Below are 13,076 nucleotides of genomic sequence, written 5' to 3'. Positions count from 1 at the left end.
GACGAACAATTAATATGTGCTCTTTCAATATAGTCTAATGGAAAATGCTATATGCCCCAAATTTTCTATCAAATAAATGACCAAATGTCTCACATGGGTGTGGGGGTCTACAAAATTGCGGATCCCACACCCATGTGAGACATATGGTCATCTGTTTGATAGAAAATTTGGTATCCCTAGCATTACCCTAATCGAATTGGTGTCAGTTGTGGATGTGAATATTCTTGTAGAACCACATATAATGTGTCAAGTTTTTTTTTTTTTTGGTGATTGATTGTTCTTGTTATTGTGTGTGTAGTTTATTATGCAATAACCGCCTTCATTTTCTTTTAGTTTCTTTTAAGAGCAATGCTAGATATCCAAAAAAATTATTCAGAAAAATACTTACAATCTAATGGCAGAAACTCAAATCTATACCCCGCAACAAGCTTAAATCTATATTGTACATTTTAAATTGAAAGTTTTTCAAAATAGTTAGTATTTTTTTTTTCCTTTTAATTTTGTCCACTCTGTTTATGGTCTTTTCAATACTATACTCGTATGACATGAATAGGTAGTGCCCTATCCAATTTGTGATTGGTGGTGAATAGGGTGAGCTAACAATTTATTGTTGGCATGGAAGGCAGAAATGAGTGAGACCTCTAAAATTAGAGCTCTAAAAGGGTATTAATTTGTCCTTCCCCCCCTCTTGTTTTGTTTTTTACCTCCCTCTATTTTTATTTTTTATTTTTTTTTAAGGGTGACAGCTCATTAGAGCTGCTTTTAAGCAGCTCTAATTAGAGCTCTCTAGTAGAGCCCCATGGAAGGGAAGGGTTGGCCTTCAAAGACAGTTATTCCTACCCTACTGGACTAGTATATGTTTCTAATATTCCTCTTGTTTTGGAACCTTATTACTTATTCCAATCAATAGTGCTCACATTGGACCCATCCATCCATGGCACACCTTTCACATTGAAGAATCATCTCAAGATAAATGATATTAGGCCTCGTTTGGTAACAGGTTATTTTAATAATTTTTTAACTTTTTAATTAAAATATGAGGTAAAAAAAACTTGTATATTTGAACTAATTTTTTGATTTTTTATGAAAAAATGCGCAAAAAGTAGAGAGAAAATGAAATTTTTGACCTTTTAGTATAAGTTATAATTTTTTTTTGATTTTTTAATAATGTTTTGACTTGTAAACTAAAATTATCACTTTCCAAACGAGACTTAAGAACAAGAGTACTTGTCAAAAAAGATTTGGGGCTTGTTTGGTTTGTTTTTAGGAGAGTTGTTTTTTTAAAAAATTTTGGGGAGAGAATTTAGAAATTTTTTTAGTTTGTTTGGTTGTATATTTTGAGAGAGTTATTTTTCTGGGAGTTTGGGATGATTTGATATTTTGGGAGAATTTGAGTAGATGTGTGTGAGAGAAAAAGTGATTGAGAAGGAGAGAGAAGAGAGAAAAAGTGATTGATTAATGTGTAAGAGAGAGAAAGTGATTTTGAAATTTTTTTGAGAAAAACTCAAACCAAACAATTTTTTAGAAATTTTTTTCTAAAACTCATTTCCTAAATGCAAACCAAACATACCCTTGAAGTCTTGGAAATAGAGGGAAGGATTTTCTGTCTTTCTATAGCAAAATATTCACAATAAGTGAAAGATTTTTAATGTACACAAAATTCAAGACATGGCGGTGTTTGGCAAGACGTGGGATTGGATTTTTTTTAATTTTTTTTACTAAAAGACACAGTTTTTGCAAAACTAAAAAAATCAATCCAAACAAAATATTACATCCAATCCCATAATCATTTTACTTTTTTCTCTTACAAACATCACATCCAACCACAAAAAAACCCAACTATCTTTTCAAACACCAAAAAAAATTTCTCCAATAATATCCTAAAATTAAAAAAATCTACATAAAAACCCACTTCCCAAACACTCACATAATTTAATAATTATGAATATTTTAAAACAGAAAAAATGTAAAATAATTAAAAGGCATTTTAAAATTCATAAAAAAAATATATTGAACATTAGTGATTGACATGGATAGGCCCATAAGGCTTACAGCCTACAGCAAACAACCCCAAACCCATCGCTTGGGACCCATAGCATAACCCGGTTGGCAAAGCACAGGACAGTTGGAGGCCATCTGGGCATGGAGGGCCAATGACATTCGGGCACATGGCAAGTGACACACAGGCCACATCAACAGACAAAGATCTATAGAGTTATTGCTACAACACATCACCATTAATGCAACACATCACAGCATTTATTACGACAACACCTCCCCGTCAGAATAGAGCCCCCTTACCCTGAACAAGGTAAGCTACGGCACAGGCTTTCGGCGGAAGGGGGTACGTCACAAGGGACAGTGAAATAATTACCAAAGGATATAAGCAAGAATCGAAGACAAGAGGAAGGTTAAACTTTTCTTTCTCTCTCTCTCTATATACTTTTCTTTCTTCCACTACTGATTTGCTCGCCGGAGGGTTCACTAGAGGACTACCCCGTTTCCTTTTGGACTTGCTTGCAGGTCATCTGGTGGAACCATTTGCCTGGAACGGAACTTGAAGAGCTTAGACCAGCCCGACCCATCCACCTAGGACGAACTGCATCATTAGTGATAAGTGTCTTAAGATTTATAATTTTTTTTCTATGTATCGGAGTACTTGTTAACATATCTAACTTTAACTCTTTGAAAAAGCAATTCAAATATCTTGTTTTGGCAAAATAAAAGTGTATGAGATATTATTTATTCGGTTCGATTTATCATGTCATCCTTATAATTGATGTGCTAAATTAATAAAATTTTCAAAAAAAAATGATAGTTATTTTTTGAATTACTAAAAAATTGACACTTTCTTTAAAAAATTATTCATATATTTTGACTTTTTCTTCTTTAAATACTCTTGCAAATACAGCGCGCCTCTCACGCGAAAATTTGAAATTCAGAAAGCGCCAAGCGATCTCTGCCATACACGCGTGCCCTTCTAACATCTCAGATTTCATACAAAATCTCAAACTTCGTCTCTAACTCCGAAGCCCTAGAAATGCTCATTCTGTCCTGAAATTCGAACGTTAAAAAATCTCTCCGACATCCTCACATCAATCACTCCGAAGCCCCCAAACATGGCGTCGATCAAATCCTCTGCTTCGCGGTACACCTCCTACGATTCTCGATCTTCGACCCAGTCTTTCCAATCCGACCCCTCATCCTCCACCGAGCTCAAACCCAACAAACCCTTAATCAAACGCTTCATTGGCGGCTCCGCCAATCGCAACCACCACCAGCCTCCGTCTGCGGCGGCGCAGAGCTCTTCTCGAGCCATCGTGAAGGCCAAACCGTCGGATTTAGTTCAGGTGAAGCAAAAGAAAGATCAGAATTTGAGTGGATTGATGAAGAAATTGATGGGGGCGAAGCCGAAGAAGGCGGCGAATTTGGTGATTCCAGTGGATTTTATTGCGGAGGATTTGAAGAAGACAGCGAAGAAAGGGTCGAATTTGGGTGGGTTGAATCGGAAATTGTTTGGTAAAGGGCCGGAGATGAAGGCATTGACGGAGGTGAAGTCGAATACGAGAACTTTGGCGATGGTGCTGAGGAGTGAAAGAGAGCTTTTGAGTCAGAATAAGGAGCAGGAGGTGGAGATCACTGATCTCAAATTGATGGTAGAGGAGAAAAACAGAGAGGTAATATATACAATTATGTTTATATATATGCACTAATTTAGCAAAATTGTTGATTGATCTGTCCAACATTGCGAGAAAAATCAAAGCTTTGAATGTGTTAGTAACATGAGCTTACACAATGGTCTGTGTTTGTGTTGGACTTCTAGGGTTGAAAACGGGGGTTTATTTTGGTGGCATTGACGGCAAAATATTACATTTGGATGTGCCCTTTTCTTGTTGATTGATCAGTGGAAATTTAACTATTGAAAATGCACTCACTTTGCGAGAAAAATCAAAGCTTTGAATGTGTTAGTAACATGAGCTGACACAATGGTCTGTGTTTGTGTTGGACTTCTAGGTTTGAGAAATAGGGCTTATTTTGGTGGCATTGACGGTAAAATATTACATTTGGGTGTGCCCTTTTCTTGTTGATTGATCAGTGGAAATTTAACTATTGAAAATGCACTCACTTTGCAAGAAAAATCAGCTTTGAATGTGTTAGTAACATGAGCTGACACAATGGTCTGTGTTTGTGTTGGACTTCTAGGTTTGAGAAATGGGGCTTATTTTGGTGCCATTGACCGCAAAATATACATTTGGATGTACCCTTTTCTTGGAAAATCTGTTTCTCAAGAAATTGGAACTTGGAGATTATTTTAATCTTCTTGGTGGGCTAAACAAATGGTTAATTATTATTATTTATTTGTTTTCTGATGGTGTCTGTGTTTGTTTTATTGTGTAGACTAGAGAAGATGTTGATTAATATATTTGGGATTTTTGTGTATTGGGATATATAACAGAAATCACTAATTTGTGTTCACTTGATGTGAAACAGTATTTTGTGCTTTTTTGTGGACTAGCTCCGGTTTGTGTTTTAACTGTTAAAATTTAACCATTGAAAATGCACTTGCGTTGCGAGAAATATCAAAGCTTTTGGTGTTTTAGTAACTTCATGAACTTATACAATGGTCCGTTCGTTCCGAACTTCTAGCATTGAGAAATGAGCAAGGTTTTAAAAAGCGGCCGTAACCGTTACGTAACGCCGTTACGTAACGGTTATGGTCGTTACCGCCACCCGTTACGGTTGCTTTTGCGGTGTGATTGGGATTCACAGGTGTATCGGCTGTAGCGGTTGCTATAGCGGTTGCTATAGCGGTCGTAACGGTGCCGTAATGGCCGTAACGGCCTGTTACGCACCGTTACGTAACGGTTCCGAATTGCTTTTTTTGAAAAAAAAAAGTTGAAAATGGGAAGAGAGATAGAAAGAGAAGAGGAAAGATGAAGAGGGAAGATGGAGGAACAAGAGATAGAGAGAGAGAGAAGAGGGAAGATGAAGAACATGTTATTGATTTGTTAAAACTGTAAGACTTATACTATTATATTCAACTGCTATCACTCAACCATTTTGTTTGTGTGTGTCTATCTATATATTGTTTGATAATAATAATAATAAGTGTGGTCATTATCTATTTGGCTTGATTAATATATATATATATATATATATATATTTAGGCTTTTATTTATTCTCTTACTTTTGTCATTGTTTATCTTATATATAATAGTTAGTGATTGATTTTTTGTATAATATAAAGTCATTAATTGTTAAAATAAAATGTAAAAAACTCAGTTTGTAATGATTTAAAAATATAAAATATATTGGATCAAATTAAAAAATTTATAAAAATTAATCAATATTTATTTTAAAATCCAATAAATATGATCATTGAAAAAAAATGTGCGTATCGGTAAGTTTTTTTCAAATTGTGCGAAAAATAAAAAAATTCACGGTTCCGGTTACCGCAACCGTTACGCTACGGCCTTTACACCCCGCAACCGCAACCTCTCCACTGTCACCCTTATGGCGACCGCAACCGCTTTTCAGAACCTTGGAAATGAGATTTATTTTGGTGCCATTCGCTGCAAATTATTACAATACCACTGTTTCTTGGGAAATCTTTTTCTCGAAAAATTTGTAATTTGAGTTATTTTGAATCGTTTTGGTTGGCTAAACAATAATTTTTATTTATATTTTTTTGAATTTGTTTGATGGCGTTTGGTTTTGTATTAATACGAATGTTTGAGGTGAAACAGTATTTTATCATTTTCTATGAACTATCTTTGAGATTTGGTTAAAAAATGAGGGCTGTTTCTTCCCACATTCTCATTGTCATCACTTGATTTTGTAGGTTGAGAAACTGAAGGATTTGTGTTTGAAGCAAAGGGAAGAGATAAAGGCGTTGAAGAATGCTGTACTATTTCCAGATGCCATGAATTCACAGTTTCAGGAACTTTGGGAGAAGCAAGGTTCCGAACTAAAGCAGGCAAAACAACTCATCCCTAGTCTCCATAGACAGGTCACTTCTCTTACAGGCCAACTTCAATGCCTTGCCGAAGATCTTGCAGAGGTAGCACTTTACATGTGACACTAAAACCTTCAAATTATTGGTGTTTGAAATTTGTGGATTTTTTTTTTTCTTGGCATTTGAATTTGTGACGCTAAATTTGCGTGAACAGGTGAAGGCAGATAAATATTCAGCAAGGAGGTGTTATGACAATCTTGTCAGCTCTCCGAGGACACTGGCATATGATCAAGAAGACACCCCTAATTCTCTGGTAAACCCTTCATATTAAACTGTAAAATCATAAATTGTAGCCAATGATTGTGATTCAAATTTAACCTATTTTGCAGATTATAATTTGAATTTTGTTCTAGTATTTTTGTTATATATGAGCTTTTATTCCTTTCAAGAACCATTGAGATGAATGGGCTTTGCCGAAAAGCCAATACATATTTTGACTAGCCAAAATCACAAAGGAGAAGATGATAATCTTCCCTTAAAATCAAATAAAAAAGGAGTTATAAACAAATACTAATTTATAGATATTCTATTCTATGTAATAATCTGTCTGACAATTTATTTAGGAATTCAGCTCTGGAGATCACACCACTCTTGGCAGTCCAGATGACATGTTCGTCAATGATATAAATCCCTGTTTAACACCTTATTATGCCAACACAAAGTCCAAGGTATGTAGAAGAAGATCACACCATTCTTTTGCATTTTTCACTTAAAAGTGACCGACAGAATAGAATGGAAAACTTTTTTTTCTTTTCTTTTTTTTTTTTGGGATCTGGAAATAGAACTTTAACTAGTTAATATTTTACAGGAATTTGAGGCATTGGGCTGTGATTCGCCACCGGATGAAAGATTTTCTAGAAACAATATGCAGTTGAGGCATGAGATTGGTTTTGACTTCCGTGTTAGAAAAATGTCAAGAAGTTCAGATTGTTGCCAATGTTCCAACTCATCAGGGAGCACTTCTGCCCGACCAGCGCGCAGATCAGGCGAAAGCAAATGCACATATGGAAAGCAGATGAACCATAAGTTTATATGAGTTATTTGGTGAATAGTATAAGCACATAGAAATTGATCACAGAACCGAACACAAATTGTATATAGATGGCTAAGAAATGTGGATCCACCCAACAAATTTTTAAAAATGTTATCCATTCATATAGATTTTGTGTCCAACTCTGTGATCATTTTTTGTGTTTGTAGCAGAACTGTGATTTGGTGGCCTAGAGTTTGGATGTACCAGAGCATTTTCTTTTGAGCACAATTTCTCCTTTACTCTTCGTATTGTGGTCTGTAATTCTGGTCAATGCTCTATTTGTTTTTATATGATATAAGAGGCGCTGGCCAATATGTTCATCTTCAATAAAAGAAGAGGTTGAAATTGCTCGACTTGAGAGTGAAAATAATTAGTCCTGTCAATTTACATGTTGCATACACATTATGAGAACGTGCCATGTGATTTGAACATGTTGCCAATTTTTATGTTACAAAATTACTTTACTCCCTCATGGTTAAGGGTTGGAGCATTTTATATCGTTTAAATATAAACAGAGACCTATCTTGTGATTTTGGAATTGAAGTGCAACCGTTATGATAAACAGCGTGAGGGCAAGCAATGTCCAATTTGAAGCAAAAATTTAACTATAGGACCATTGTACAATATTTCAATAATCATACTATAGATCTTTCAATTTGAATGAAAGATCGAACCTAAAGCGATAGAAGTTAACAATGTTTCATAATCAGACTGCTGTTGTCCACAATAGTGGGAGCTTTGAGCACTGGACGGTCTCTTTTGTCCTTTTTTTTTCTTTTTTTTTTTCCTGATAACAAAATAATCTCAAGTTTGTGAAACCACAGAGAAATTTTCGAGCTTGCAGAAAATTCAGCATAAAATACATGATTGAGTAAGATAGAAGCATTTTATTTTATTAATTATTGCAGTCTAAATTTTCTTTTCTTACATAATAATTTCATAAATCAGCCATCTACCCAAAAGAGTCTACATAAGACTTCATTCCCATTTCTCATTTACTCAAGCTATCTCACCACTTGTAGCCGCCCTGATCATCTGAAAGATGTCTGCCAAACAACAAAAAAAAGAGAATCATGTAAATGAAAAACTCTACAAACACATAATCCTATCATAAAAACAATCACAGATGTGAGACAAAATTAACGTGTTTGTGGGTCTCATGTCAAATATTTAGCATGATGAATGCTAAAAACATAGAAACAGAATACAAAACTAGACGCAAGCTTATGGATCCCGCACATTTTCTGGTTCCGTGTCCTGTTTATGATGGAAGAAGAATGAGAATTCTAGGAACAATACTCAGTACCAAATGAATTTTTCATATGGCGACGATGGGATTTTTAGAAACTGTCAATATATATATATATATATTCCGATTACTAAAAATGAGAATAGATCAAACAAAACTAGTGCAAAATTTGAAATTGTCATTAGAGCTAGAGGTGCTCGCAGTTTGATTGTAGCCGGAGAACTTTCAATCCGTCATCCGTCTGTCAGATTGGAAAAAATCAATCTGCATCAGTCTGCCGGATTGGCGGATAGATACGAATTGATTTGGTGGTTTAAACTTCTACAAATTTTGAATATATTACAACAACTTGTCAACATTTTTTTTTAGAATAACAATCCAATGCAATATAACCAAAAGATTATCAGATAAATTGTCAAATACCAATAATAAATACATATAAGAAAACCATGTATTATCAAAACTATTTCATTACTTTTTTTTTATTTAAAAACTATTTAATTTGATTTTTTTTTAAAAATGACAAAATTAAGCCTTATATTTTTCACACAAAAATACCGAATATCAACACTTACCATTTGATAAAAGATTTCCAAATTGAAAACAAATTGAAATAAAACAGAATATCTAAATTCTTTTTCAATTGAAAACACAAACAGAATATCTAAACAAATTAAAAATATAAAGTCTTATAAATTACTAGGAGTGCTCGCAGTTTGGTGGTTCGGTTGCAGTTAAAGGAACCTCAAATCCGCCATCCGTCCAAAACTAGGCAGATTGGAAAAAATCAATAAGCAACCGTCCACTCGTCATCACGCATTCATCCAAAATATGACGGATTGGTTCGGTTTGATCGGTTTGGATGGATCGAAATATCCAGTGAACACCCCTAATTAGAGCATTCGGCATGAGTTGGTTCTAATGTATGAAGTCACAATTTTATTAAAAACTTCACATTATGATGAAACAAATAAAGGAAGCAAATGAAAAAAAATCTAATTTAGGGGGGGGAGATAAAGAGCATACATGATCCGACAATCACGAAAACTAAAAGCCCAAGAACAATAAGTTCAACAGAGTAGTTGTATCCTTTCTTGGGTAATCCCCTCTTACTGATGTTTTTCTCAAATTTCTCAACTTTCCTTTCTGCAAGACGCTTTGAAGTAGTCTGTCCAATAATCAAAACAACAATTTAAACCCATTTTCAAAAACTTTCTCCAACTTCATTAACAATAGTGTAACATCAACAATTTAAGTGAATAACAGGCACCACAGATATAATTTGCCCATTAATAAGTGCTTCTTGTATGAAGACATTTTTTGTTTCTAGAAATATGTATGCAATGTAAAAGCTAAATGAATAACATCAATGCTTGGTAACTCGAATTTTCAAATAGCTCGAATGTCTCAAAATGATGTCGTTTTGATACATTCGAGACAACATTTTAATACATTCGAGATGTCGTTTTGATACTTTCGAGCCATTCGGGCTACACAAATTCGAGTTATCAAGCATTTTTCAATGAAAAATGATCTATATGTAGAAATGCAGCATTAAATATGACAAAAACAGACTTAAACTGAAGCTAACCCAGAAAGCGATGGTTATATACACTCATCTCAAAACAAAAACTAAACAACAACAATGTTAAGAACTCAAATCAAAACCACATAATAGACATAGATATCTAATATAGGGTCCACATGTTGTGTCCCATTCCATCTGCGCCCTTTGACTTATTAAAAATTAAAACATAAATATATAAAACAAAGAAGAAAGAGAGACGAAACAACATTAAAAAAAAAAAATGGGAACAAACTAGAGAAGCCCTGATTTTATTCTGCAGAAGAAAAACATACATGAACAACTGTTACATAATTTCAAAATTACCTGGCAGATCTAAATGAATCATTAGAACTGAAAAATTAAGCAAAAGTTTAATTAGAGAGAACAAAGAGTTTTCACAGAGGGAAAACAAGAAATTTTGTTACCATCTTCTTGTTTGGAGATCAAACACTCCACAGCCAACCTATAGAGAGAGAGAGAGAGAGAGAGAGAGAGGTCTCTATCGAAGGTACAGAAACCTAGGACCCTCAAAAAGTGGACACTTTTTAACACCGTATCAGCCTGTCGGAAGATTTTTTATTTTTATTATTTTATTTTATTTTTTCTGTAATGCCATGTCAGTATATTAAGGACTGGTTGGACCAATAACATATAAGGTATCCCATTTATTACATCATAATTATATATTTCTAATTTTGTGAAAGGAAAGAAAAATTATTTAATTTTACCACCCCCATTGGATTACATGTAGGTTTTTTTTTTTTGGAATTAACCATTACAAAACTTTTATTCCTCAATGCTAGGCTATGAACATTTATGTCGTGTTTAAGTTTTGAATTTGTGAAATGGATAAGGTAAATTTAATCGTACATATTTATTTTTATCAAATATTAACAAGCATTTTGGAACATTATTTAGTGTAGGGATTTAGGTGAAAATGTTTTGAAAATAAGTGAAAAAAGCTAACAAGTATATTAATTTCAATGAAAAATATATTAAATTTAAGGGTAAATTAGATTGACATCTCTTGAGGTTTATATTTATTACAGTTCCCCTCACATTTTGGAAATTACATCTCCCTCCCTAAGGTTTAAAGTTTCATTACAGATTGTCCCTGAAGTTTAAAGTTTCATAACAGTTCCCCCTCTTATCGTAATGATCATCAAACATAAAATTAAATTAACAAGGGGGTCAGTATAATTTTCCAAATGTGAGGAGAAAACTATAATAAATATAAATCTCAGAGGGTGTCAATGTAATTTACCCTAAATTGAATAAAAAAATATCTTATATTTTATTTATTTATTTTTACACTAGGATACTTGTTAGCCCTACTTTTTACTTTTATGAGTAATCAATACCCAAGTAAGGTTGAGTCTGGACTTTGGGTTTAAAGTCTGTCCATTGGTTATTCATGAAAGGCGAACCGACTGGATCGTTAAAAATTATGAAAGAAAAATTTAAAAATTCAAAAAATAGACCTTAAATGTCAAACCATTACGTTGAGTCTATGGATCGGTTTGCGAATCCGATCCCTTGGCTCATGAGAGGTAATCCGTTTGCCTTCCCATCAACTTGATCCGCAAGCTTCTTGTGTGAGACTTGGACCTAAGGTTTAGCCCACAGAATGACTTAGCCCGAGCCAGCCAAAGACCATGGGCTCTACGTTCGTGGCTGGGCTAGATGCCGACCTTTAACCAGGGCCAGTCCTAAGTTTTCAGAGGCCTAAAGCGAAACAAAAACGGATGCCTATATTCACAAAGAAAAAAAAAAAATCACCCTATTTCGTATCACTGCTGTCGATTGATACCAAAATAGATATCAAAATATATTTATACCAAAAAAAAAAAGCTACCAAAAATAGGAAATCTTTATTCAATTAAAATGTATTGGATATGTATTGAATTAATTGTTGTTTATGAGTGTGGTTGAATTGTTGTTTATTGAATATGTTGTGTATGAACGTGATTGCGATTGAATTAATTATTTATTCTACTAAAATCTGATAAACGAGAAAAGTTAAAAAAATTAGGACAAATTTATTTATTCCACTAAAATTGATAAAGAAAGAAAATAAAGAAAAAATTAGGGCCCTCTTTTGGGCCACTAACATTTTGTATGTGTATGTAGTATTTCTCATTCAAAGGCCATCAACATTTTGTATGCATTTTAATTTCAATTAGTCCAAAGCACACTTGTAAACAATTATAGGCTCAACCCAATATTTTTGGGTTATTTAGATTGGTCTCTAAACAACAAAAATAATTTATATTTGTAATATACTATAATACTTTTTTAAATTTGTAAACCCTATTTTAAGCCAATTTTTTAGGACCTAAGTCACAGGTCTCAATGGCATTAGCCCATGCGGGTTTTGCCTTTACCTAAAACTATTGGAACAATGCTTCCACATGAGCATATAATAATTTTTGGAAAAATTATCTGTTTGTGGTAATTGCATAAAATTATTACATATGTATGGAAAATTTTATAATTTTAATTATAAATATTAATAAATTTTAACACTAATTTGTAATTATTTTTCGACTTACACACTAATTTAAAATTTCCGCATAATTTTTTGGAGACTTACGTGTAAGTTCTAGTCGGTAAACTTATTGTCCAATTAGTCATGTTATAATTAATGACTTTTTCATCAAACATTATTAAAATAGTCATTAATTATTAATTTCTAGCAATAATTTAAATTTTTGTTACAAAAAATATCACTAATTATAAATTTTAGCATTAGTTTAAAAAAAATCATCACAAAAAGTCATTGGTTTTTAACTTTTAGCGTCAGTTTGAAAAAATCACAAAAAAATCACTAATTATAAGTTTGAGCAACAATATATAACAACCATGTTAAAAAAAATCGCTAATTGTCAATTTTTAGTGACATGCAAAAAATCATCATAAAAAATTATTTTTAACAATAATTTTGTTGAAACTTATTTTTAACAAAACTTGATAAGAGTTAAATCCAGCTATTCAAACCTATTGATAATTTATCTTAATTTTGGTTGCCATTCTTTCCTTAATAGGTCATCTATCAAACCTAATGGGTTAAATTGTCTATAAGAAAAATGATTTGGACCTCTAAAAAAATACCTTTAATGCACCTCTAATTTGTCTTTTTCTTCTCTTATTTTTGTCTTTTACTTCATTATTTTTTTTATTTTTTATTCCCGGACAGCTCATTAGAGCTATA

The 13,076-nt window shown here is 33.1% G+C and overlaps 1 protein-coding gene across 2 annotated transcripts; it reads left to right on the top strand.

The window, feature by feature from the left end:
- The first annotated feature begins 2,921 nt into the window (after positions 1–2,921).
- Positions 2,922–7,416, top strand: LOC114267581 (uncharacterized). 2 transcript variants are annotated; one of them, XM_082888391.1, is made up of 5 exons: positions 2,922–3,677; positions 5,843–6,061; positions 6,171–6,269; positions 6,580–6,684; positions 6,825–7,416. In XM_082888391.1, the coding sequence occupies exons 1-5, from the start codon at positions 3,120–3,122 to the stop codon at positions 7,050–7,052; spliced, it is 1,209 nt and encodes a 402-aa protein (XP_082744517.1). In that variant the 5' UTR covers positions 2,922–3,119; the 3' UTR covers positions 7,053–7,416. The 2 variants fall into 2 exon arrangements, with proteins under 2 accessions (XP_082744517.1, XP_082744518.1); XM_082888392.1 differs by lacking the exon at positions 6,580–6,684 and having other exon boundaries at positions 2,996–3,677.
- Positions 7,417–13,076: the final 5,660 nt, after the last annotated feature.

Source organism: Camellia sinensis, chromosome 9 (assembly GCF_055761805.1).
Source record: "Camellia sinensis isolate YWXY chromosome 9, ASM5576180v1, whole genome shotgun sequence".
In the NCBI taxonomy this organism is placed as follows: domain Eukaryota; kingdom Viridiplantae; phylum Streptophyta; class Magnoliopsida; order Ericales; family Theaceae; genus Camellia; species Camellia sinensis.
The sequence above is the reverse complement of the archived record's forward strand: the minus strand, read 5'-3'. Positions and strand labels throughout refer to the sequence as shown.